The sequence below is a fragment of the Anopheles coustani genome, chromosome 2 (assembly GCF_943734705.1).
Source record: "Anopheles coustani chromosome 2, idAnoCousDA_361_x.2, whole genome shotgun sequence".
NCBI classification, from domain to species: Eukaryota; Metazoa; Arthropoda; class Insecta; order Diptera; family Culicidae; genus Anopheles; species Anopheles coustani.
In genome coordinates, this window is record NC_071289.1 from 75,120,118 (window position 1) to 75,145,093 (window position 24,976).

At 44.3% G+C, this 24,976-nt stretch overlaps 7 protein-coding genes across 12 annotated transcripts; 5 read left to right on the forward strand and 2 right to left on the reverse strand.

Moving 5' to 3' along the window:
- Window positions 1-8,037: 8,037 nt before the first annotated feature.
- On the forward strand, window positions 8,038-11,899 carry LOC131262019 (tubulin beta chain-like). Its single transcript, XM_058263915.1, has 6 exons — window positions 8,038-8,094; window positions 9,509-9,743; window positions 9,818-10,047; window positions 10,302-10,469; window positions 10,866-11,130; window positions 11,206-11,899. The coding sequence occupies exons 1-6, from the start codon at window positions 8,038-8,040 to the stop codon at window positions 11,595-11,597; spliced, it is 1,347 nt and encodes a 448-aa protein (XP_058119898.1). The 3' UTR covers window positions 11,598-11,899.
- A 716-nt stretch (window positions 11,900-12,615) lies between these two features.
- Window positions 12,616-15,816, forward strand: LOC131262017 (GTP-binding protein 2). Of its 3 annotated transcripts, none has more exons than XM_058263910.1 (3): window positions 12,616-12,649; window positions 13,419-14,959; window positions 15,029-15,816. In XM_058263910.1, the coding sequence occupies exons 2-3, from the start codon at window positions 13,424-13,426 to the stop codon at window positions 15,311-15,313; spliced, it is 1,821 nt and encodes a 606-aa protein (XP_058119893.1). In that variant the 5' UTR covers window positions 12,616-12,649; window positions 13,419-13,423; the 3' UTR covers window positions 15,314-15,816. The 3 variants fall into 3 exon arrangements, with proteins under 3 accessions (XP_058119893.1, XP_058119895.1, XP_058119894.1); XM_058263912.1 differs by lacking the exon at window positions 12,616-12,649 and adding an exon at window positions 12,786-12,848; XM_058263911.1 differs by lacking the exon at window positions 12,616-12,649 and adding an exon at window positions 12,900-12,965.
- Window positions 15,617-17,161, reverse strand: LOC131262023 (evolutionarily conserved signaling intermediate in Toll pathway, mitochondrial). The gene is made up of 2 exons (XM_058263922.1): window positions 16,185-17,161; window positions 15,617-16,121 (listed from the first exon to the last, which is right to left on the reverse strand). The coding sequence occupies exons 1-2, from the start codon at window positions 17,065-17,067 to the stop codon at window positions 15,823-15,825; spliced, it is 1,182 nt and encodes a 393-aa protein (XP_058119905.1). The 5' UTR covers window positions 17,068-17,161; the 3' UTR covers window positions 15,617-15,822.
- Window positions 17,162-17,321: 160 nt separating this feature from the next.
- LOC131262022 (uncharacterized) lies at window positions 17,322-18,544 on the forward strand. The gene has a single exon (XM_058263920.1). The coding sequence runs from the start codon at window positions 17,333-17,335 to the stop codon at window positions 18,542-18,544; it is 1,212 nt and encodes a 403-aa protein (XP_058119903.1). The 5' UTR covers window positions 17,322-17,332.
- A 430-nt stretch (window positions 18,545-18,974) lies between these two features.
- Window positions 18,975-20,644, forward strand: LOC131262024 (S-phase kinase-associated protein 2). Of its 2 annotated transcripts, none has more exons than XM_058263924.1 (4): window positions 18,975-19,215; window positions 19,371-19,997; window positions 20,063-20,222; window positions 20,301-20,644. In XM_058263924.1, exons 1-4 carry the CDS (start codon window positions 19,104-19,106, stop codon window positions 20,485-20,487), a joined length of 1,086 nt encoding a protein of 361 aa, XP_058119907.1. In that variant the 5' UTR covers window positions 18,975-19,103; the 3' UTR covers window positions 20,488-20,644. The 2 variants fall into 2 exon arrangements, with proteins under 2 accessions (XP_058119907.1, XP_058119906.1); XM_058263923.1 differs by having other exon boundaries at window positions 18,975-19,296; window positions 20,301-20,637.
- Window positions 20,645-20,808: 164 nt separating this feature from the next.
- LOC131262025 (dnaJ homolog subfamily C member 8) lies at window positions 20,809-22,346 on the reverse strand. 2 transcript variants are annotated; one of them, XM_058263926.1, is made up of 4 exons: window positions 22,160-22,346; window positions 21,779-22,099; window positions 21,383-21,678; window positions 20,809-21,337 (listed from the first exon to the last, which is right to left on the reverse strand). In XM_058263926.1, the coding sequence occupies exons 1-4, from the start codon at window positions 22,199-22,201 to the stop codon at window positions 21,271-21,273; spliced, it is 726 nt and encodes a 241-aa protein (XP_058119909.1). In that variant the 5' UTR covers window positions 22,202-22,346; the 3' UTR covers window positions 20,809-21,270. The 2 variants fall into 2 exon arrangements, with proteins under 2 accessions (XP_058119909.1, XP_058119908.1); XM_058263925.1 differs by having other exon boundaries at window positions 20,838-21,678.
- A 355-nt stretch (window positions 22,347-22,701) lies between these two features.
- Window positions 22,702-24,855, forward strand: LOC131262018 (protein cereblon). 2 transcript variants are annotated; one of them, XM_058263914.1, is made up of 6 exons: window positions 22,702-22,763; window positions 22,879-23,166; window positions 23,243-23,574; window positions 23,654-24,017; window positions 24,103-24,321; window positions 24,415-24,855. In XM_058263914.1, exons 2-6 carry the CDS (start codon window positions 22,951-22,953, stop codon window positions 24,682-24,684), a joined length of 1,401 nt encoding a protein of 466 aa, XP_058119897.1. In that variant the 5' UTR covers window positions 22,702-22,763; window positions 22,879-22,950; the 3' UTR covers window positions 24,685-24,855. The 2 variants fall into 2 exon arrangements, with proteins under 2 accessions (XP_058119897.1, XP_058119896.1); XM_058263913.1 differs by lacking the exon at window positions 22,702-22,763 and having other exon boundaries at window positions 22,803-23,166.
- Window positions 24,856-24,976: the final 121 nt, after the last annotated feature.

The following is a 24,976-nucleotide window of genomic DNA, read 5'->3' on the forward strand; positions in this document are numbered from 1 at the left end:
GCAATATGAATGGACGCGTTCGCAAGATTAGGAACGCGCAGATCTCTTTTTACGCACCAATAATAGTCAAATTAAAACTGTCGAAAATCAACGTACAGAAAACTGGAAAACAAAACTCCAGAACCATTAGTTTCAATTTTGAATCGAATGTATTGAACTGAACGAAAGACCAATCGCTAAGCTGAAAGTGCACGTATATTAATGTTCCTTCAAGAGGAAGGTTGATCCTTGTTCTGCTGCTCCACGTTTATGGTCATGTTTGGTCATAGGCATTCCTTTCCCAAACTATAGATTTGAAGTTTATACAGACCAAAGTATATTTAACAATTCTACAGCGAAAACATTTATTGTAATTTACTTAGAGTATTATTTAACGATTTTTTGTTTTTTTTTTGTTTTTGCAGATAGGCTATTTAACAAGCTCCGTTGGTTGGTCACCATAATTCTTTTATTCTAAATCCTACCTCTATGGTAAATGAAAGAGGAGGCTTATTTCTGTTTACTAAGACTCATGTGGAATAATGTGTCGAAATATGTGCTCATAATTTTTAATTTGCTTTTCAAGAAATACTTATTCTGCTGTAAGTTAAACATATATCATAGAGTTTTCGTTTGAAAATCTTTATGTTCTATTGTCAACTAAGTCGCATATTTATGTAGAGCATCCTGTCTTTTACATTATTAGAAAACCCACCGATATGCAATACCTCAGTTTCATTTAATATTCTAGTAGTTTTGTTGTTTTTAATTTGTATATTCTATCGCTGGAAAAGCGATCATAGAATCCGATTGTTAAAAACTGTTGGGTTGTTTTACTGTTTAGAAAAGTGCTCGATGGAACGCCTTTCCATACGCCGTGACCCCCTGAGGCGGCCGGGGATGAATTTGACTGTTTGTAGTAACGGTTTTGCTGTTATTTTCGATTTTCTTTATGATTTGCTATCCAAACAGCAAACGCCTCCGGGCGGCATCGGACCGAACGTCCTCGGGCGATCTGCCAGATCCCGGTCCTAAACCCAACGGCAAACTTCATCCCGTTGTCCGGCAAAGTTTGGCTGCATCCGGCCAGTGTCCAGGACTGCTTCGGAGCATTCTTTCTCCCTTTCTCTCTCGCTGTCTGTTTCTCGGTCTCCGCTTGGTTGGTGACAGTTCCAACGTCAACACACCTCCCTTTGTGGAGGGAGGAGTAGGAGAGAGGGGTGGTTGCCGGGTTTATGCCATGCGCCCGCATCGGTATGCGTACGGTCCGGTTGGTGTGTTTATATGTTTTCGTTTAATTTGATCTGTAGCCAACCGTGCCTTCGACCCAAGTGTGGTGGGGAGAGGTGAAAAGGGAGGGCAGGGTTAAAAGATAGGCATGCTGGCAAGGGTTTTTCGCATCGGGCAAGCATGTCGCCCTTCGCTCACCCACCGTTTCCCCGTTGCTCCCCGTTCTCACCGCTGTTCTCTGTTTTTGCAACCGTTGCCAGATGGTGCCGTTGTATTTGTGCAACCGCACCGTTGCCATCCCCTTTCGTCCTTGTCGCCATGCATCACCCCACCCCTCCCCAGGGCACTACTTTTCGCCACGCTCGAAATGGGCCCGAATGGGTTGGCAAATGACGGTGTGGCCTAATTCGAACCCGAAATGCAGCAGCAGAACGCAGCCCGAGCGAGGCGTTTGGTGCAAAACTGCCACTGGAAAGTTAAAACCCGAGAAAAAAAGCGTCATAACCGAAACACGATCCCCCGAGTGACGCAGTTTTCGGCACTTTATTCTACTTTCTTTAAAGCGCCACCCAATCGTACGGTGTCGCTTCTGGGAGTATCCTATTGGCGACATCCGCAGAACACAAGGCATCTTGCTTTTTGCGAATGGGAACAGGCTAAAGGGAACACACATACACTAACACATATAACCGAAAAGTTCCAAATGACATGTTCTTTTTTTCTAATTTATCAGGTTTCTCGCTTATACTACCAAACCCAAGACGATGTGATCTATTCCGTTTATCATATTATTTTTTCTCTTATATTAAAATTCATTGCAAATTATGGGAAGATATTTTACCCTCAATTTATTTATTTACTTAAAAGCCACATGGATGATAAAATTCCAGGTAGCTCGAATGTTCCTCTTATTAACCAGGTATTCATTTATTTCTATCTCACTAATTCGAAAAAAAATATTGCAAACGTAATCAACAATTAAGTTATTCAGTTGAAAACATTCTCGTTAAAACTCCATCTAATTTATTTTTTAACATCCAACGTGTGAGTTCCAACGTTTCCTAAAATTATTTCAAACATTATTCGATTCAGTCAATTGTGTTCTATTGGATTTTTAATACAATAAATCGATTGAGTTCAGGAATTAATACGTCAATCGGAAAAGCTAAGTTGGATGCTTTTCTAATTTTTAACATCTGTCTTATTACCAAGTATTATCCAAACCAGCTTTCTCCAAGCAGATAAGAATGTAGCAGTATCAAGGTTTATAAAACAAACAGAAATTGTTCGCTTACTTAGGGCCCCCGGAGGAAAATTGCCCGAACTTCACGAAGTTCCTACAATATCAAGTACTCCGTGTTTACGTAGTCCACCTTATCGAGGTTGCAGTGTTTTAAGAACCGGCGAGGAACTACGAACCGATGGCGTCGAAATAGAGTACCACGGCACGAAACTCGGAAAGTTTTCGTGTTCTGCAGAAGCAAGAAAAAAAGAAGAATCTATCTAAGCACGTTGAAAATTCCCGCATTTTCTCTCGCCATCTCCATTGTCCCCATCGGTCCGCCGCCATCCAGTTCGCCGCCATCCGACGAAACTATCCACTTCAACCGAAGTTCATTACGCGGTCCCCCAATCCCCCCATCCCCCTCGTCCTATCGTCACGTCCTCTCTCCAAGAAACCAGCCCGTGGGGGCCACGGGAACTGGGTTTTTCTTGGCGCTCGTGTGCACGGGAAACATTAAGCGGCTCCGGGCGTCATTATAAAACATCCAACAAGCTATTTGAATTAAATTAATGTTTTCATGTACTCCAGCGGCTCCCTATCTCTCTCACCCTTTATGCACTCCCTCCCGCGGCCGAACGTTTTCCAGGAGCCTCGGGATGGTGCAGCTTGGGCTGCCGTATAATCGACCATGACCACCACCCTCACCACCACCACCATCAGCTGCAGCGGCAGCTCGGGCTCGGGGAAATGGATTTGAACGAACGCTAGAGCTAGAGTTCATGGTGCCAACAGTGCCAACGTTTGGCAGTTTCCAACGCCAGCAAAACCGACCCGGGATTGGTGGGGGTGTGGTGCGAGGGTTAGGGGCGGCAATGAATTTATTATTTATATTTTAATTTCCAGCTAGGGCGTATCTATTTCGCAATGATACTCTCTTTCTCTATTGGCTTTTAGAGCCGTCAGGTTAGGTGAGAGCAGCAACAAAAACAAAATAAAAATTGGAAAATACCCTCCACGCTTTTTCCTGCAGGCTCCAACTTGGAGTTGGCTCGGAAGAAAGAAATGGCGATGCAAAACGAAACGGAAACGATACTTTGAACGTTTTTGCTGTACCATTGTCCTTCCCGTACGATTTTCTACGTGCGTGCTTATGTGTGTGTGTGTCTGTGTTTGTATGGCTATGAGTGGGTGTGTGTGTTTGTGTATTTGGTTTCGTTTCGTTTGATTTTCCCTTGATGCTTGTTGAATACTTCTTCGGCGCTCTAATATATAATTAAAACTCCCAGTTTCCGAGAGTTTTGCCTCCGACGCAAAACCTGGTGGCGATGGCTTTATGCGCAATTGGTCCCCGGCTCTACCCCCTCCCCTCTCCCGTTCCAACCATATAACCCTAACCACAAAAACCCTGGAGCTCCCCGGGGGGGCGGCGGAAAACGGCAACACGTTTCGAACTTACCTTGTTGACTGAGGCGTACGGTGGGATGGGTGGCGGGAGGGGTGGGAAGATGGTGCGTGCCTTCAACGGAAAAGTGATTCGATGCTGCAAAAACGGTGCTGCTCAAATCCTGCTAATAGATACCACATTTTGCCTCGGCTTCTTCCCGGGCTCCGGTGGCTTCTGCTTATAAGCAACAAGTAAACGCAAACCGCAGCCTCCGGCACAATTCGACCACACGCTACTCTCCCTACCTCGGCACTCCTCTTTCTCTCTCTCTCTCCCTTGCTTCGCGCACCCACGCTGTACCATTCTTGGGCAAACAGTCTAGGCGAGCTACATGCGAGGGTTGGTCCTCAGCCTATTCCCTTTGCGACCCTCGGGGTACATTTTGTGTGGCGCAGCAAAAAACCCCCCAATTCCGAGGTTCGTTTGCGTTTAAAGTTTCGAATCTTCCTCTTATTTGATGCGCGTGCTATTTTCAGTCGGCTCTGCTGGAAAACGTTATGAAAAAAAAAAGATCCCTGTACAACAAACAACGAAAGCCTGCTCAACGGTTGAATTATTTGAATTGCCTGCGTACGACCGCGCACGCACAACTGTGCGCATGTGCTCGTGCGGAGCCCATTCTTTGTTTGCAGAAAACGCGAACACATTGCTCTATGCGGTCCCTGCCATAGTTCGCAGGGATTTTGGCACCGCTGTGGGTGTGTGTTTTCCCCTCGGCAAAGCACGGTTCCCAATCCCCGGAAAGGTATGATTTAAGGGAAAATAAGGTAACGAAAGCTGGATTAAAGCATTGTGTGCCACCTCCGGTGTCAACACACGGCCACACACGACTTTGGAAAACATAGACACATTTCTGTAAGTCGATTTGCCTGGCAACGGAAACCCGACGAAGGTGATGGTATCATGTGTCAACACACTTTCTTAACGGTTGGCAAATGGAACTATTTCAGCCAACTCCCAAAATGGAGACGCCTAGTGCTTTGTTAGAATGCCGTTTATGCTGTCAGCAAAACATTCTATGGAAACAATGTCTTTAACAAAATGTTAAATTATGTTTTTCAAGAGAATAATATTTGTTATGTTTGATTTAAAATACTTCAAGGATAAGGTAATCTAACTTAGCCAACGTCTTAATGGAGACGCCTAGTGCTTTGCTAGAACAATTATGCAGAAACGCAATTTTTACTAGAAGAGTAATATGTTTCGTATTTGGTTTAAAATATGTTAGCTTTACAGTTACAAATTAGGGGCCACAAAATTTACCTTCTGAGGACCTGATTTGCCAAAAACCATCGAACCTTTTTACAAAGAACAGAACTTTCCGCCAGTCACATATTATAGATTCTTTTGTCTTTGCATTGCAAATTGCGTGCTTTTCCTTTTTTTCATGAAAATTTACTTTTGTTATGAAAATTACATCAATTTCTATGTGATCATTGTTTTAATTGAATGTAAGCTAGTTTTTGCGATATTTATTTTTCTTATTATTTGTTCTTCCTTCCTCTGTATTCTTCTCAATTTTTGTGTAATTTTTCCTACGAGTCACGTTTAACATTTGTTTATGTTGTTTTCTTCGTGGAGAAGTTCTTGTCACTTCGTTGCAATTACATTAGCATTATGTTTTAATATTTGCAATTCGTTTGAACGTCGTAGGGCAATGCTGCATTAGAGCTGCCTGTTATTTTATTTATAGGGTATTGTTATATTTATTTAAACTAAATTCCAATTGAACTAAGCGAACAAATAGCTAACTTGGACTTAATTGATAACTAAAATAAAATCCTAGTTTCTCAACTGCATTTTGCCGCTAACAGAACATTTTGTCAACCGTTATTTGAATTTCATTTCGCCCGAAGGTATGTCGTATGCAATGCACATTACAAGTTTGATACAAAATGGAGCTTAGAACTTTATCAGCAAAGACATGCACCATTAGTTATACACACCGTATTCGAGTTACACACCTTAGGAAGGTTAGCGGCATTCGAAATAGTGTTGGAAAAATCGATTACCGGTTGGGATCCAATCTATCGATTCAAATCCATTTGGAGATCCGGATCTCCCTCCCGGGGAATGTTTGATGCTTAAATAACAATTTTACAAAAACCACCTCGGGTATTTTACCGTATTTTAAGCTAAATTGCAGCGACAGGTAAAGAAACTGGTACTTTGCGTCCATTTTGAAGGATATTACAATACACCTAACGTATATGAGACATTCAACTCCTAATGGCACAGCGCATGACCCCATGAGAGTTGTTTTATTCACAGGTTCAGGTTTGCATGACCCGCCATTAGCTCACCCTTGTTGCCGCTCGTTTTTGGGGCGAAAAGGCGAATTCTCTCCCAAAATTTGGAGAGATCCGGGCGAAATTGCTCCCGATCGCTTCGTATCGGGTCTGTTCTACGAACCGGTAAACCGAACCGGGAGAGTATTGTGTCTGTACACAGATGCGCATGTGTTGGTGTGCAGAATGCAAATATGTTAGTGACGAACGAACCGGTCTCGCCGCGAGAGGAAATTGTCCGCTCTTCGCTCGGTGGGAGCTGGTAGAACAACTAGAAAATATGGTGAAAATGTAAAATGTTACTTAAGACAAAGTTACGTGTCTTGTAAAGACCTTTCGTTTGAGGGGTCATTTGTGAAAATCGGTCAAGGAACTAAAAAGCTATGCGAGAATTGACTTTTGCAACCTAAATTGAAAATACAGTTGGACGTCGATTATCCGGGGCCGGATTAACCGGGGGGCGGATTATCCGGGTGTCTTGCAACTGACAACTGCACAACCGGGTTGAATTGTTTCCATGAATATCAGGTTGGTTCACAACATTTTTTTAGGAATAGTGTCAAATAAAATTTGTCGGATCGAAATTAGCAATAAAAATTTCCTTAAAAAAATAATTCAAACATTTTTTATGATGAATCAACTAACTGGAACTGGTCAAAAGTGAACTAGCCAAGACTCAAACCAGGTATTATAAACGTATTTTAGTATGTGTTCGATTATCCGTGGAATTCGATTATCCGGGGACCTCCCGGTCCCGACACCCCCGGATAATCGACGTTCACCTGTACTACTGATTTACTTTTTCGCCGCCTCGGGCGAAAACTTTGCCACCTGCGGTTTTTACTACTACAAGAAACTACGCTAAAATCTACAATCTACAACAAAGTTGCGCGTCTTGAAAAGTCCTTTCATTTAAGGGGTCAATCATGAAAATCGGTTGAAAGAATCAATAGTTATTAACAATCTGGCAAATTTTTGCAATCGAGGTTTATCAACCTTTTTCACACAATTAGCTTTCTCAAAAACTAGAAAAGGCAGAAATATCTTTTGTGAAACTTGTGATACAGTTGTGTGTCTTGAGCAGACCTTTCATTTGAGGGGCCACATGTACAAATCGACTCAGCAATTGTAAAGTTATTAACAAATTAGTTATTTCAGCAGACCAACCAATTCCGTACTGCGTACGCGCTGCACCTTCTCGGGGTGGCGGGACGGGGGAATGTCTGCGTTGGTGTAAAAGAGACAAGGATATCACCATCTCGCTCTTGCCCATCGAATTCCTATCTCGACCCGAAACTCATGTTGGTAGGGATATTTGAACAATTTTGCTATAATCCATAAACAGAAATATTTAAAATTCATTTGAAATTATTGAGCATTCCATGATAAGCGTGTGATATGGTTTCTTTAGTCAAACCAGCAAAAAAATTATCATCTCAAAATGTGAAGTTAAATTTAAATTTTAAAGAAATAATAAAATCGCATCAAGTTTCCCATCACCTGCGACGCATTCGTCACTGTGATGCGGCGGCCGAGTCTACGAGCGTGGTTTGTACGCTCGGAATTCCGTACGCAGTACCGAACTTCGGATCATTCTAGTCGCCAGTAGCAAACGAACCGCGAGGCCGAACGGACCAGCCAGCACCGCAGCAGCGTCAAGCACCGTTATCTCTTCGCGTCAGATTTGTTCACCCTCCCCGGTGGTGCTCTAATTTTTCGGTTCCCGCATTACGACGGACTGTGGCAACAGGCGTCCGACGATCCGGGCTCCCGTGTAGAAAGTGTGTGCGGCGAGAAAATTGGATTAACCCTGTACCTCTGTGTGTAGTTTGCTGTACCGTTGTTCCGTGTTACACCGCCACCACACCACCATGAGGGAAATTGTGCATCTTCAAGTCGGACAGTGCGGTAATCAAATCGGGTCCAAGGTACGTACGACGGACGTTAACGGAGCAAAATCAGTTCCACCACGTTTACGGTGAATTCTAGGCACCGCATTTATCGGACAGTCATCAGTTTGTGTTATGTAAGAAAGTGATATCTTATCAATGAATCATGTTGCTGCCCGCCCGACCGAGTTCGTCATTTTAACACCTCGCGACGTGGCGGAAAAAAACGCCCTTTTTATTTCAAAATTTTTCCAACCCTCCCAAGTTCGTCGTGGCGCATGCAGGCCGCACAAAATGCCGCTATATTTATAGAAACCGCCTTTGCGGTACGCATGGATTAGGCGAGCGACGTCGACAATAAGCCTAGTGGGGTCCCCCTTTGGGAGGCTGGTTGTTTCGCGACAAAATGAAATGAAATGAAATGAAATGAGTGCTCGAAATTTTTCTTCAGTTTTTCTCTTTTTCATTCGGGCAGATGACTTTTTCCAACCCGGACGACGATCAGCGTTGATTTTGTTGTGCCTTTGCTTCGCGCTAGAGTTGTCACGTAGAGGTTTCCGTACGATCGGCGAGCCGGTTTGGTAGAATGAATGAAAGCCTACACCATCGCTTTCACGTACGTTTTGATTGAGCGGTACAGCCTTCGACCGCTCACGACCGAAAGGTGTCATATCATCAGTGAGGATCTTTTTTTTCCTGTTTTATCGGCAAACTTTCGTAGATAAACTTTTTGCTGCGGTACACCGTGCCATCCCAAGCAAACCATGACAACGATACAATCTCCGATTCCAGAATACGTAACAAACCACATTCCTTATCCTGTACTGATAACATGTACTGAACGTTAAAAAGAAATCACCTTCACAGTAAATAACAATGTCACCATTCTATTTCACATCACATCCGGGTGATGGGACACGTAAAGAAAAACTAATAATTTCAAATATAGAAACGACTCATCTCTCTCAACAACACGTCACCGAGATTCGCGTGATCGGAGTGATCATTGCCAAGACATGAATGAAAGTATGTTGTTGTTTCACCTTGAATGATCGGATACGGATAAGCCGGTCAGCTCACGCCGTTGTGCGTCAAGTCGATTGATAAGGTGCTAATCTACTGTTTGGCGCCACACTGTATCAGTGGTATAAACACCTCCGGAACATGGCACTACCACCACTGTTGATCGATATAAATTAAGAAATAAAAATGATAATGTATCTCGTCAACTTGATAAACAAAAAATCGAAAGCTTTAGTATGCTTCAAGCAGCATTAAGATCCTATTTGGAAGTAATGCAATATCAGAAGTGAAAACCCTATTTTACAAATATTAAAAGATGTTTGAAAATTTATGGGAAATCGTTCGTAAATTTAATTTATTATAGCTTATTTTTATGGAAAAGTATTATCAAGTATAATTTTCTACATTTTTCACATCTTTCTCATTTAAGTTCTGGGAAATTATCTCAGATGAGCATGGTATTGACCCCACCGGCCACTATCATGGAGATAGTGATCTGCAGCTCGAACGCATCGACGTCTACTATACGGAAATCAACGGCAACCGGTATGTTCCGCGTGCGGTGCTGATTGATCTGGAGCCGGGTACGATGGACTCCGTCCGACAGTGTCCCTACGGAGCCCTGTTCCGGCCGGACAACTTTGTGTATGGACAGTCGGGTGCCGGTAAGTGTGTACCGTACGGGAACGTGGTAGGTTTTCCCTGAAGTTAATTGCACGATTCTCTTACCCTTCGGCAGGTAATAACTGGGCCAAGGGACACTACACCGAGGGTGCCGAGTTGGTGGACAGCGTACTCGATGTGATCCGCAAGGAGTCCGAATCGTGCGACTGTCTGCAGGGCTTCCAGCTGGCACACTCGCTCGGCGGTGGCACCGGGTCCGGTATGGGAACGCTGTTGATTTCCAAAATTCGCGAAGAATACCCGGATCGCATCATGAACACGTTCTCCGTCGTGCCGTCTCCTAAGGTAAGGTGCTCGCTTGAAGATCACTTGACGATCACTTGAGGCAGGTGCAAACATAGAATGTTTTATCATTTATTTCAACCGTTGTATTCGACTGTGAACCGAATGATCGTACCATTATTTGCTGATTGTGGATGATTTTCCCTCTCAAACGTGGTGGATCATAGCGCCAGCGTTCTGATTCTCTCGTGTTTTCTGTGGCGTGCTGCCTTTCCTCCTTTCTTCTACTCTTCCGAACCTGGTGCGAACCCGCGTAGGTGTCCGATACCGTTGTAGAGCCGTACAATGCAACGCTCTCCATTCACCAGTTGGTCGAAAACACGGACAGCACGTTCTGTATCGACAATGAAGCACTGTACGATATCTGTTTCCGTACGCTTAAGCTCACCTCTCCTACCTATGGGGACCTCAATCATTTAGTATCCGTAAGTACCACACTTTGACCACTGTTTCTTCCCTTTCCCTCCTTTCCGCCTACCACCACCACCAACCCGTGCACGCATAGGTATCCGACGTAGTTTTGGAGCCATACAACGCTACCTTATCCATGCACCAGCTCATCGAAGCGTCCGATCAGTCAAACTGTATAGATAACGAAGCGCTGTATGACATCTGCTTTCGTACGCTAAAGATCTTCAGTCCTAGCTATAACGACCTTAACCACTTGATCTCTGTAAGTAACGCTCTCCGGTAGCAGGTAAGATCGACCCGGATTGGCTCTTTCCAACTACTAACACGTCTAAACCTACTAACTCGTTGTGATGTTGTTTGGTGCAAGTTGAAGTTCAAACCCGTTCTGACACACTGATTGTGCACCGTAGGTCACGATGTCTGGTGTAACGACGTGCCTACGATTCCCCGGTCAGCTGAATGCTGATCTACGCAAGCTGGCCGTCAACATGGTACCGTTCCCGCGTTTGCATTTCTTTATGCCCGGCTTTGCACCCCTAACGGCCAAGGGCTCGCAACAGTACCGTGCCCTCACAGTGTCGGAACTGACGCAACAGATGTTTGATGCGAAAAATATGATGACCGCGTGTGATCCTCGTCACGGCCGGTATCTCACCTGTGCCGCCATCTTCCGAGGTATGATATCGCCACGCTTCCGAGGTATCGATCGAGCGCGGAACCTCTTCTTAAACCCGCTTGTACTATTTACAGGTCAGATGTCGATGAAGGAGGTTGACCAGCAGATGCTCAACATCCAGAGCAAGAACAATAGCTATTTCGTCGAGTGGATCCCGAACAACGTGAAGGTCGCGGTTTGCGATATTCCACCGCGAGGGTTGAAAATGTCCGCCACGTTCATTGGCAACACCACGGCGATACAGGAAATTTTCAAGCGCATTTCCGAGCAGTTCACCGCCATGTTCAGACGAAAGGCTTTCCTGCACTGGTACACCGGCGAGGGTATGGACGAGATGGAGTTCACCGAGGCCGAATCGAACATGAACGATCTCATCTCGGAGTATCAACAGTATCAGGATGCGGAGGTGGAAGACTACGACGAAATGGAAGAGATTCCAGAGGAGGAACAAAACCACCACGAGTAGACATGTTACCCAATGTTTGTTTGTTTTTTTACCATTCTTTGTTTTAACCAATCCAATATGGATGCAATTGTCGACTTAGAATTACGATTAGTAATTGACACATCCATTACACTTTACACCATATAGAAGTTTATAAATGCACATTTTTGTCTGCCATAATAGCGCGGGGGAGAAAGCACATGTTACGTCTCTCGAAAATTAAATTCCAATAAATAAGCCTGTACCTTTTGAGGGAACGAAGACCATTTGTAGAATCGAAGGACGACCAAATACATGGAAGAGAATTTTTAATCGCTAGCACGAACGAAGTTTTTGGTTTTCTTTTGATTGATCGATATTCACTAAATAAGTTAAATTTTTTATATAAACCATTAACCATTATTAACACTCATAGTCAGAATCATTAAATCTGGCTATGATATTTGGGGAGTTGGTTTACAACACCTTCAAATATTTCCTAATAACCGGCTTTTTAAATAAGAATACGACTAAAACCGTTTTAATAACCGGTTAAACCGTTTGACGTGACGTTATTGCCAAAGTCAATGGAAAAGAGGTCGCAGCATACCATGTAATGAGAGAAAAACCGTGGGAAAATGTTTGACAGTTGGTTAAAGTTTTGTTTTCCTTTCACGAGCAGCCAGGAAAGTGAGGTAAAACTGTAAGTTTGGTATGTTTCATCAACAGAACAAAGACTTGAGGCGTTCGAAATATGTTCTGGAGGAAGGCTGCGTATAAGCCAGACCAACACACTTTATTTCGGCAATCACGGCGAGCAAAAGTCCATATCCCATGACTTCACACAGAAGAGCAGTTTCTATCCGCGAGACTATGGATACTGTGATCTAGAAACACCAATTACCTATTTCGCGAAGATTTTGGAGGAGATCTCCCACAAGTATGCTAGAAATTTTTGTAAACACTTTTTCAACCAACTGTCACAACAATGGCGGACCAAAAAATATCTATGACTTGACCTGCCTTTTGATTGATCTTGGCTGACAGTATAAAAATATCGTGGCACAGCCGTACATGGTTCCACAATAGTGCAGGTAATCGAAAACGAAAAGAACATATTCGTACGGTTTTCGTCAGCAATCGGATTACAGTTTGCCATCGTGGACAATATTGGTCGGCAGGACGCCAAGGGTCAGCTGCAGTTTTTTCTCCCACGGGGGAAAAATTTGTTTTTGTTGATATTTTTGACCCGCCCGCCCGACTGTTTATCAACAAAGAAAATTTTCTATTTTGGTACGCCTTTCTTCTTTTTAAGGCTTGCTTCGTTTTTCCCCCCACTGGGAACGCTGTTGCGAAATGGTTGTTGGTTCGATCGAGTTTTAGCGCAAAAGTTTGTGTTCTTGTGAAAAAGTAATTGAGCATCACTTTGGGAGTTTACTACCGATAGAAAATGATGAAATCGCGTCTATTGTTCATCCACTATTGTTGAGCCACTTTGTGGTTTAATCTAGAATCTACTTAGTGAGAAAGAAAGTGGAAAATCCGTGGTTTGGGGGGATTTTTAACGATAATGCTGGGCAAGTGGAAAACAAAAAAAGCATTAATGCAGCATAGACAATGCAATTTGGGGTGTTTCTATAACTCATAACGATGATGAAATCATGTTTGCTGGTGATGCAAAGTGGAATCCAAACAATCTAGGGCAGCGAAAGCTTTTCGAACCCTTTCCACTTCTTGAAGGTCACTTGATGCAGTTGAAAAAATAAGTTTTTTTTTAAAAAGAGGGAGCATTTATCTGGTTTTTATCTTTCTTCACCGTTCGCCATTTTTTGTACTAATTTTGATATTTTCTGTATGAGACAGGTTCGATGGACTCCTTTTTTGACTTATTCGGCCCGTCGCCATCGACAACGGCGTCCGAGAACGACACGGACGCACTCAATGGGAACCAAGAGGACAGCAGTGACGACAGTGGGATTAGCAATGGATCGATAAGCCATCTACTTCAACAGGACGGTAGTTGCAGCGACTTGGTGCTAAAGGGTATTGACTTCAACCTCGGATATCTTCCGCCTGAGCCCCAGTTGGGTAACATCGAATACAAGCTGAAGCTTATCAATCCGTCAAAGCAGCGATTTGAACATTTGGTCACGCAAATGAAATGGCGGCTGCGCGAGGGCAACGGCGAAGCCATCTATGAGATTGGAGTGTCCGACTCGGGGCACCTGAAAGGGTTGTCCGACGCAGATATGACCGTTTCGCTGCATACGCTCAACCAGATGGCACGCAAGCTGGACGCCTCAACGAGCGTTTTACGGCGCAAGAGTCTACCGAACAGTCGGTCCGTGGTGGAGGTGCTGGTTCGCAAGATCCCGGACGATCAGCATAACATAGAGGTGCGGGTAGCGGTCCTTGGTGGGGCCGATGCCGGCAAGTCGACGCTGCTCGGGGTGCTAACGCAGGGCGAGTTCGACAATGGGCGCGGTCGGGCTCGGTTGAACATGTTCCGACACATGCACGAGATTCAGACTGGCCGGACGTCGTGCATTTCGCACGAAACGCTCGGTTTCGATGCGCAGGGAAGCGTGATCAACTACAAGTACACCGAAATGATGACGGCCGAGGAGATTAGCGACCGATCGACGAAGTTGGTCACGTTCATGGATCTGGCCGGACACCGGCGCTACCTGAAGACTACCGTGCAGGCCCTTTCCGGGTACTGCCCGCACCACGCCCTGATCGTGATCGCTTCGGGCAACATCAGCAACATGACACGGGAGCATCTGGCGATCGTTCAAGCGCTGGACATATCGTTCTCCATCATCGTCACCAAGATTGATCTCGCCCCGCCAGACCAGATACTGTACGAGCTGAAGAACTTGCTTTCCTCGATCGGTTACCGGAAGATACCGTACTTAATTAGCAACGAGGACGACGTGCTGAACGCGAATGCGCACCAGAGCGTCGAGCAGATTGTACCCATTTTCTGCGTCTCGAACGTCACCGGAGCGGGCCTGAACCTGCTCATCCAGTACCTGTACGTGCTGTCGCCAGGGATTAGCAACGCCGAGAAGGAGCGGCTCGAGCAGGAGCCGATCGAGTTTCAGATCGACGAGATTTTCCGGGTATCCGAGGTGGGTACCGTGGCCGGTGGGCTGCTGTGCAAGGGCGTGCTGACCGAGAACAGCCTTGTGCAGGTAGGGCCACTGCAAGATGGTTCGTTTTCTTCGTTGACGGTGCAAACGATCCACCGGAACAAGGCCCCTTGCCGGGTGGTTCGGGCGGGACAGAGCGCATCCCTTTCGTTCAACACCATCGAGCCCATGCCGGCCCTGCGTAGTGGGATGGTCATACTGCCAGACTATGAGAGCAACGAAATCGCTTGTGGAAGCTTTTTCTTTCAGGTAAACACACCATTTTTTGCACGAATCTTGCCTAAAACAATACACTAACACAAAACAAATGTATTTTAGGCTCAAGTTTCCGTGCTGTTCCACGCGACGCGCATCTATAAGGGATTTCAGACTACCGTCCATATCGGTAGCATTCGGCAGACGGCCATTATCGAGGGCATCATGGGTGCCGGAGAGACCGGGATCGGCACAAATCAAACCGCCTCGGTGCTGTTCCGATTCCTGCGACACCCGGAGTATGTGCGGCCGGGTATGAGGATACTATTTCGCGAGGGTACCAACAAGGGTATTGGGAAGGTGACGCAAGTCTTTCCGCTGAAGAAAGCACCCAGCACCACCGAATAATGGGGGCAGAGCCCCTTTGCCGATGGATGCTTACTTCTTCTATGTACATGTTAAAAATAATTTGAACTCTAACAAACGAATTAATATTTGCTAGCGTGTGACGATTGTAATAGAAATAAATTTTTCTGTGATTGAAAAAGAAATACTTTAACACACACATACAAACCCACACGCCGCGCTCATATCAAACGACTTATTTCGAATAGAGCCGAAGCACATTTGAGAAAGCATAACTTTTAACAAAATTTTCTGTCAGAATTAAACTCAATTATATAATTTACAAAAAAAAAACAAGATGTTTATTTAATAGGTAGTGTTTGTTCACGTTAGGGTACAATTAAAATGTTCAAATGTTTTAGGAGTTAATCAGGATAGTGCCATCCAGGAGGAGACAGACTACAAAAGGAACAGAGAGAAGCAAACACAGACTAGAGAGGAAAATGGATTAACAAACCTTTTAATAAAATTCTTCCTATCGCCTGCCTGAATAACAAACAAGGGAGTTTCAATTAATGTTGTACTTTATTGGAGTCTTCTTCCGGTACCAACAATTCTGCCGATGGTGAAGTAAACTTAAACAACACAGCAAGCGACGCCAGCGCAGCATTACCCTTTTCCTTCTCTAGCAACCGAATCCAAGACAGCAACGAATCTTTCGTCGATGACCCGGTACAGCAGATCGCGTAAATGATGCCATCTTCCTGCTCGTGTACCGATCGCCTTCGTGTGCTGACAGCGGAACCTGATTGTTTGGTTTTACGAAACCGTAAATCCAAACCAATGTAGGGGTTTTCTAATTTTGATACATCTGCAAGAAAAGAATGAAACGTTTAACATAAAAATTAGTCACTATTTTTTGCTTTGGTCGTACCATCGGGGTCTCCGGATGCTTCTAACGGTTGCAGTTTCTTTGGTGCACTTTTCAGTACATAGTAGTTGATGGATCGATTCCGCAGCCATATAACAAATGGTCCCTCTATGTACACAGGTTCTTGCTTATCGTGCGCCTCTAGTAGCTCCGACTGCTCTAAGCTTTGTCCACTGACCACCCACGTGTGGTCCAGTGCGTTTTCAACCGTCTTCGTATCGAACACATCAATCTGGCTGCGCGGATCGATCGAACACATTCGCTCCACGGCTAACCGGGCCAGTTCCAGGGCGTCATCCGGCACCGGATTCGGCAGCAGCCAAGGGGAAAGATTTTTAAACTTTGGCATCCAATACATCATGCGCCAGTACTTTCGCACCGGGTGTCCCTTCTTGCCGAATACATTCACCAGCATCGCTTCCATTTCGTAGTCTGGCATAACGCCATTATCCTCCATCTGCTCCAGTAGATCGATGATACACTGCTGCTGCCGTGGGTAGTGCATAAATTCGGCCTGAAAAATGTTCGTCGGGATGAACTTGCCTTTCGGCATCACGTCGATCAGTGCCTTGTACACAGCGATATCTTTACTAACGCCGAACTCTTCCATGTGCCGTAGGGCGGCATAGATAAACTCTACGTGATTTCTTCGATGCACGCTTCGCTTTTCAAAAATTTTCACCATTTCTATGTAGGTTTGTTTATCCTTCTTGGCGGCCGATTCGAAGAGGTTCGTTCGCAATATTAAACTTTTCCCATCCTCCGGTTTCTGGTTGTTTTTCGTGTCCTTCGACTGTGTACTGCAGAGGCACGTTTGCGTTCCACCCAGCCGCGTCGAGATCCTTAGGATTTCGGCGGTCGCCCTCAGATGCCTTATGAGCAGCATTCTTTAGTTTCGTTTGTTCCCTAAAATTCGAAATAGCAAAATAAAAATAAAATTTGCGGTACGTTACCGCTTTCGCGTAATTGTTGCTTGGAGCGAGAAATGTCATAACAATTGCCTTTTTTCGATCCACGCAAGGTTTATAGTGCTCGCTATACAAAACAAATCAATCAACAGTGACAGAAGCAAAACGAAAGAACTTGACATTTTTCTTTATTTATAAACATGTTTCAAGCGGACACCGGTCGAAAAAATCAAACGAGACAAGATGTCCGTAGCTCTGAGAATCTTCAATTTTCCTCCGATTTTCACCAACGTAGACGTACGAGAGTTCTTAAACTTGTTCGGGCTTCAGACAACTGGTGTTTTCCGAAGAAGAAATTGCCACGGCGCCTTCGTTAACGTTGCGAACGAAGCTGAAGCACGACTAGTGATATCCCGGTTGCATCAGCTGTTGATCAAAAGTCATAGGATAAAAGTGGAATATTACGAGCGTGGAAAAGAATCGAACGATGAGGAGAAGAGTTTGGTAACCGATACTCAAGTGGCTGTGAAAGGAAAAACCTTCAACGAAATACAAGAAGGACGTCCTACCATTAACTATGAAGGATTTCCACCGCCATATCTATTGTACCGCTATCCTAAGCATACACCTTCAATACTGGCTAACATATGTAGCGAGTTGGCCTCAAATACACCCTTCTATTACCAAGTTTTACATTTAATGAATAAAATGAACTTAAAGGCACCATTTCCAAGACTAGATCCTGAGAAAGAAGCATCAACTAGCGGTTCCGTGCCGCTTCCAAATCAAACAACTTCGGATGATGAATCGGAGCTGGAATCAGATGATGAGACACATGAAAGGAAAAAGGCTAAATTAAACCACCTAAAGCCAACAATGAGAGTACTGAACTACGATAAACTTCTGCCCCAGTCACAGGATGTGGACAAACGGCCCACCAAGAAACCCAACATAGAAATACACATTTCTGGGGAAAGCTTAACCACAACCCAATCTGTATGCAGTGCAAAGGGTAAAGCTACAAGCGCTGAAGAAGCGGAAAAAACCAACGAATTGAGTCCACAACAAACCCAACTTATTTCGTTGGATGATATCCTTAATAACCGTATACCCGAGGAACAGCGAAATGGATTAAGTGTGTTTCAAAATTATACTCCCGGCGAGCCAACAACTAAGCTGTACATTAAGAACCTAGCAAAATCGGTTACAGAGCAGGATTTACAAAATGTTATTCGTATCTTCTTCGAGAAAGACTTGCCATGCGAATTCAACGTGAAACTTATGAAAACAGGGCGTATGAAAGGTCAAGCGTTCATATCGTTTCATCCGGTGGGCGAAGCCAAATCTTCCAGCAACGACATTTTGAAGCAATGTGTCGCCCGTGTTCTTTCCACTATCAATGGTTATATTTTAAAAGATAAACCAATTGTGGTATCATATGCCAAAAGTACATAAATCAACGAGTTCCTTTCATGTGTTGCGAGGTCTTTTGAGAAACCATTCATCATTAAAAATCCTTTGTAGTATCACTGCAGCATTTTTCATTCATCCTAGGTACAATCAATAGAAAAGATTAGACCGAAAGTTATTAAGCAAAAAAACTAATGTCTGAAACTGGAATATGAAAATACTCGAGTAGTTTAAAGAAACGGCGTTTTTTATTGTGATTTATCTAGTTGAGGCGTAACCAAAAGGTAAGAGGCGGTGATTGATTTCGTTTTAATGAAATCAATTTTTATTCTTTCAAATAACTATAAATTTTTATGGGAGTGTGCTACAAAAACCTTGTTTTTGTAAAAATTAGTAGAAAGTGAAACGTCATAAAGCGCGGCACAACATAGGTAAACAAACGATTTTCGATGTATTTTCCCTCGCAGAGGCGACACAGATGTGCAGTGACGGTGTTCGAGACGGCCGGTCCGTCTGAAGTAATTTGTTAACTCTGTACGAAGTTACTTGGTGACTGTGATCTCTAAACTTACTGCTGAACGTACAACGAATCACAACGGCCATTATGGATCCTCCGTCGAATAAAACAAGGCAACCATTGACGAACGTTTCCAACAACGTTAGTCAACGTTTACAGAAACACAGCGCAGCATCCACCGAACAATCGGAATTATCGCGTAAGCACTCTGCTCCAGCTTACTGCGATACTTTTTTTGTTTATAAGAAGTGTTACGGGCAGCATTTTAGCAACGAAGAAGGTAATGCTACTATGTTTAAAATGACTGACCAGCTGTGCTTCCTCATTCGTATCGTTTCCATGCCTACTTTGCAGATCCTTTCGACCGACTTTCCGATGAGGTCATCCTGCAAATATTCAAGTGGCTCCCGAAAAAATCTCTTCTTGCCTGCGGTGAAGTGAACCACCGGTTCAATCGCGTGTCCAAGGACGAGACACTGTGGGTACGGCTAGACCTGTCTTGCCGTCGAATAAAGACTGATGCTTTGAGCGATATTCTCAACCGTGGCATTGTGGTGCTACGGATGTCACAAGCGTCCATTGCTAGGCCTGACAACATGTCCGATGCCGAATTTTCACATCGCACCAAGTTACAGTACCTGGATCTAAGCATGTGCACGGTTGATAAGGATGTTTTGTGTGCCCTGCTGGCGAGCTGCCGGTCACTCATCAAGCTTAGTTTGGAGAACGTTCCTCTGAACGAACAGATCTGTGCCGAAATAGCCGCTAATCCCACGCTGGAATCACTAAATCTCACCATGTGTTCTGGCATTAGCGCCACTGGGATGCGAACGATAGCGAAGGGATTGACAAAATTGCAGAGTTTGAACGTTGGATGGGCCTACCTTTCCTCGGAGGCAGTTACCGAGTTGGTTCACAATCTGACACCGCACATACTCCGTCTCAACCTTGCTGGATGCCGCAGTACATTGGGGAATGAAGGTAGGACAAACATATTGAATAGGTAAGAAAAAAGATCCATGTAAAACTATTGTCTCTGCTTGCAGGATTAGCGGTGCTAGTGAAAAGATGCCCAAGGCTGCTAGAGCTTGATCTCTCTGATTGCACGCAACTGAATTCAGAAGCCATTCAGCTAGTTTGCCGACTACGAAAGTTGGAATATTTATCTCTCTCTAGGTGTTACAATATAAACGTTACCTCATATTTGTAAGTACAGGAAACTTATAAACCGCATCTTCCGTGAGAAACGCATAAACACGAATTTAACCTATCTATTGGTTGCAGGAGTTTGACTGATCTTCGTTCGCTGTTGTTCTTAGACTTGTTTGGTCTAATGTCCGACAATGCCATCGCAACATTGCAGCATTCCTTTGCCGGTGTTGGTATCAATAAGTTTTATCATAGCTCCGTCGCACGACCCACTGTCGGCACTAGAAGAACTTCCATCTGGGGCATTCGAACTAGAGAATGAACACGGAAGAACGTAGACCGAGTATGTTTAAAGTGCACTAGCACCAACTAAGAGTTATCGAAACTTAAATTATGAAAAAGTAATAAACATCTATAAAACTGAGCAAGAAATGCAATAATCTTTTCAACAGTATTTTTCGAAAATTATATATAATGTACATATTTCAATGAGAAACTCGGTGATGCTAATAGTATATGAAAGCCGAGCGCAGGGTCTTCCTCTAACCAAAGCTAGAGTCCATTAATCCTTAATAATCAGTCGAAAGGTACGGGATACGAGAAAAGAAAATGATTGCTTATATTAAAAAGAAAGAGATTCATTTCTGCCACGTCTACATTACACAAAGGAGAAGAATACCGTTGTAAAAGGTCTATTGTAGTTGGATTCAAATTATGTAACACGTTCCGTGGTCTTAGAAAATACAGTTTATTAGTGTATCGGCAATTCTTTCGTGGAGACATTATTACACTTTGTGTTCATTACCGTTTATTTTGTCGTAAAAGCTATTTCTTCGCGAGTAGTTCATGATTATTCCGTCTTAATCATCTGTATCGCCAGGGTGAGGAAAAATTGGAAACAAAATATAATCTGATGGATAGCGATCGTTGTTTGATGAGCATAAGAAAAGAAACAGTTTTACCTGACGGGATGAATTTGAATTTCTCCACAGCTTAAACGTATAAAAGAATTCTCGTTGAAGGGTGGTTTTGATATACGGTCAAAATTAAACCTAATTTCCACCAGAGTTCGTTTCGGTGGCACCTTTGACACACTGCTTATGCTTTATCTCGTTTCCGGTTTAATCTTCGGAGGATTGAACGAGGTGTACTTAGCTTTTTTCGGTTTTTTGCTCTTTACTTTCTCGGCCGTAGCGACGGACGAGGAGGAGGACGACGACGAGGAGCCCGCCTGAAAGGTGTGCCAGCTATTGACGCGACTCTGCCGAGATTCCTCGAAGTTCTTTTGCCATTCCTTTTGCAGATCGCGCTGCTCTTCCTCTTCGATTTCCGCTTCCCGTTTGCGCTTACGTTCTTCCATGTCCCGCACCTCTAGCTGCTGCCGGCGACGCTCAATGTCCGCAAACAGTTTCATCACCATCACATAGATGGCGTGTTTGTACTTGGAAGGATCGTCTTCCGGAACACCCTCGTGCTTACCTTCCTTTTTGAGCTTTTTCTTCTTTTCCGCAATCTAAAAAAGTAGGTCAGAATAGGAGTGTGAAAGACGACACGCTCTTTGTAATCGTAGCTAAAAAGTAGTGCCGCAGTAACAAAAAAAAAAAGCTAGATACCATCATATCGGTGCGATCCTTGGCTTCCTCGTACACCTCCAGACACTTTTTGCGGGTCGTTTCATTCTCAAGCGTCTTGTACGCTTTACTAATGATTTCGAACGCCTGTTGAGCGCGTTCTAGGTTGTCCGGATTCTTATCCGGATGCACCAGTATCGAGAGACTGCGATACTTTTTCTTTATCTGTTCGAGCGGTGTGTCGCAGTCCAGTTGCAGCACTTCAAATGGGTTCAGATTGAAATAGGTCGCGCCGGGACGCAGTAACCGATCGATCTGCTGTTTGGACGTTAGCACCGAGTCGCGCTTTTCGATTTCTTTTACCTAAAGAAGTAAACGGGTGCCATGAAATACTGCTTCCGGTGGCCGATTCGGTTTGCTTACCTCCGTGTAGAATTCGTTAAACGATTGCTCCTCGTGTGCCATCTTCAAGCAAGCAGGAATAACGATTACCTAGGCAGGACTGCACTACAATGCACACAATGAGGAGCAGCACTGTGCGCCTATTTTCTAATGAAAAGGGTTTTGTTTGGTTCGATCTATGTTTTGATGCTGTGCGTTCTGTCGTATGTTGTTTTGTCTGTTTTCTTTCAATCACAATTGAACGTCAAAATAAGTGAAACGGCCATCGTTGACATCCCGTCGAACACGGTGTTGTTATGAAACGTATTTACTACCGCGAAGTTATAGTAAACGTTAGGATTAACATGATTCAATTAAATAAGAAACTTTAATTTTCTTAAAATATTCTAAATTGCTTTCCAAACGCACGTTTGGTCTCGGTAAATGTATTTGAAAAATGGATGTTTTGTGCAGTATTGAATCAGCAAAACTAAACGTCGAATTTAATGCTCCAAAACAGCTGTCATGGACTCTTGAACTAAAAAATAAATGCATCTAGTCTGAAGTGTCAGTAGAAAGGGGAAGGATTTTTGTTTGGATAAAGAGTGCAACGGCATACTGTACAGGTGTACTGTACTGGAATTAGGTAGTTCTTCATTACCTCGTTTATATAAATTTGCGTCTAAGTTCATAACATAAAGGGAAAAGTGTACCAAACTTGACCGGATGAGAACATGGACAACGATTCCTCCGATCCGCAGCAAGGTGGAAGTGCTCCAACTGGGGATAGTAGCAGCAGTGAACGGGATCATGCCAACAGACGGAACCGTCTAATGCGCATCACACAACAGAGGATCGAAACGGACGAAAGCAGTAGGAGTAGCAGTAGTAGCAGCCGTCATTCAGCCGAAAACGTTATGGAAGACGTAGCCCCAAACCCACCGGAGGCACCGGAAGACGAAGAGTCACGTCTATTTGAAGACTACATACGCGAACGAGAATCTGTTGGGATGGAGATTTACAACACCGAGCTTCCAACCGAGCATGCGGTAAGTAAAACGTGCAAAATGGGGGGTATAGAAATGCTAAATTTCTAATTTAATTGTTTCACTCCTTGTATGGCAGTATCTGGGTAAATTGGAGCGTGTAGAAGGAGTTGATTATTTGGAGCCCGGAAAAACGTACCGCCTGCCGATCTACAGTCATCACTCGATAGTCTTCCCTGGAGAAATCGTCCCGCTAATGCTGAATGCCTCCCATATGCACAATATTGGCGTGTACGGTTCATCCGATGGACTGAAGTTTGGGCTTGTTTTTCAGGATCAGTACACAAGCTCCGAGGGCATCTACGGTGTCACATGCCAGGTGTACGAACGGGGCAATGAGGGTGAATCTGCGCTGCTGAAAACGGTAGCCCAGCAGCGATTTATTGTCGTCCGTCACTCACAGGAGAGAAGGTAATTGGGAACGGAAGGCAGACTTCGGCAGGAAACCGATTTGAATAACGAAACGTGCACCTCCTCCGTTTATTTGCAGGGTCGAGGTGAGAATTCTTCCAGAAATTGTGCTTCCCGATCCGCTGATCAGCACCTGCTCCAATGCCATGGTACGGTACGCGCACAGCAGTCGTAAGGATCGACTCGCCAGCTTTAAGCGACTGCTGACGCAATCGACCGTCTGGCCACAGTTTGTGTACGATCAGTACGGCACGGAGGAGGTATTGAAGAAGGTGGAACGGTATCTATCGTCACTGAAAATCACCAGCGTACCGACCGATCCCGTCAAGCTCTCCTTCTGGCTGGCACGCAATATTCCCCTCACGGAAGAGAACCGTAAAACAATATTCGGCACCGACTCGGTGCTGCGCCGAATGCTCATCATCAACAAGACGTTGGATCATGTACGTATAACGGAACAAGGAAAAGGATCCTACATAAACTTTACTGTTATCTCGTTCCACCTCATTTTTTTTTACTCTTTCGTAGATGAGGTGTTACATCTGCAAACGGTGTGAAAACGAGGTCGCCAGTTACAGCGACATATTCGCCATGTCGAAGCAGGGTGTTCAGACGAGCTACTGCAATCCGTCGGGTTATGTGCACGATACGTTAACGGTGCATAAAACCAAGGAAGACTCCACCATAACCGTCGGTCCACCGTCCGCGGAGTTCAGCTGGTTCCCTGGCTATTCATGGCAAATAATCGTACGTCAAATTGGAGCAACGAATATTTTTGCTCCCTTTGCGTATTACCTTCTCATGAGTTACCTTTCGTTCTTGTTTTTTGGTTTTTCAAAGGTTTGTGTGAACTGTCGTCAGCATTTGGGCTGGAAGTTTGTGGCAACGAAGAAAAATTTTCTCCCGAAAAGTTTCTACGGCCTGTCCGGGACCAGCATTACGGTAAAACTGCACGGTGACCCGGCGAGCAATCAACAAAACGAGACACCGAATGATGACAATGATTCAAGTGTTTCCCCTCCCGGGCACGTGTTTTTCTATCCGCACTACTTGGAAGACGACGAAGATGACGAAGATTACGAGTTAGAACCGGACGACCCCGTGTATTAGAGCCAAACATGTACAGAGTAACCGCAGAATGCTGCGTTGTTAAACAATTGGCGACGCTTTGTTTCATCTTGTTTTTTTTTGTATGGAATCCTTTTTCGATCTTGTATTAACGTAAGAACTTACATATTTCGTATTTAACGAATAAATATCACATAAAATTGTTGTGGCTCATCTGTTTCGTTTATACTCTACGTATTGCACCGTCCGTGCGTTGTTTCATGGAAAAAGAATGAATTAACAAAAAAGAAAGACTACGGGCGATCGTGTGCGGTTTTTATATGAAGCTTCGTCA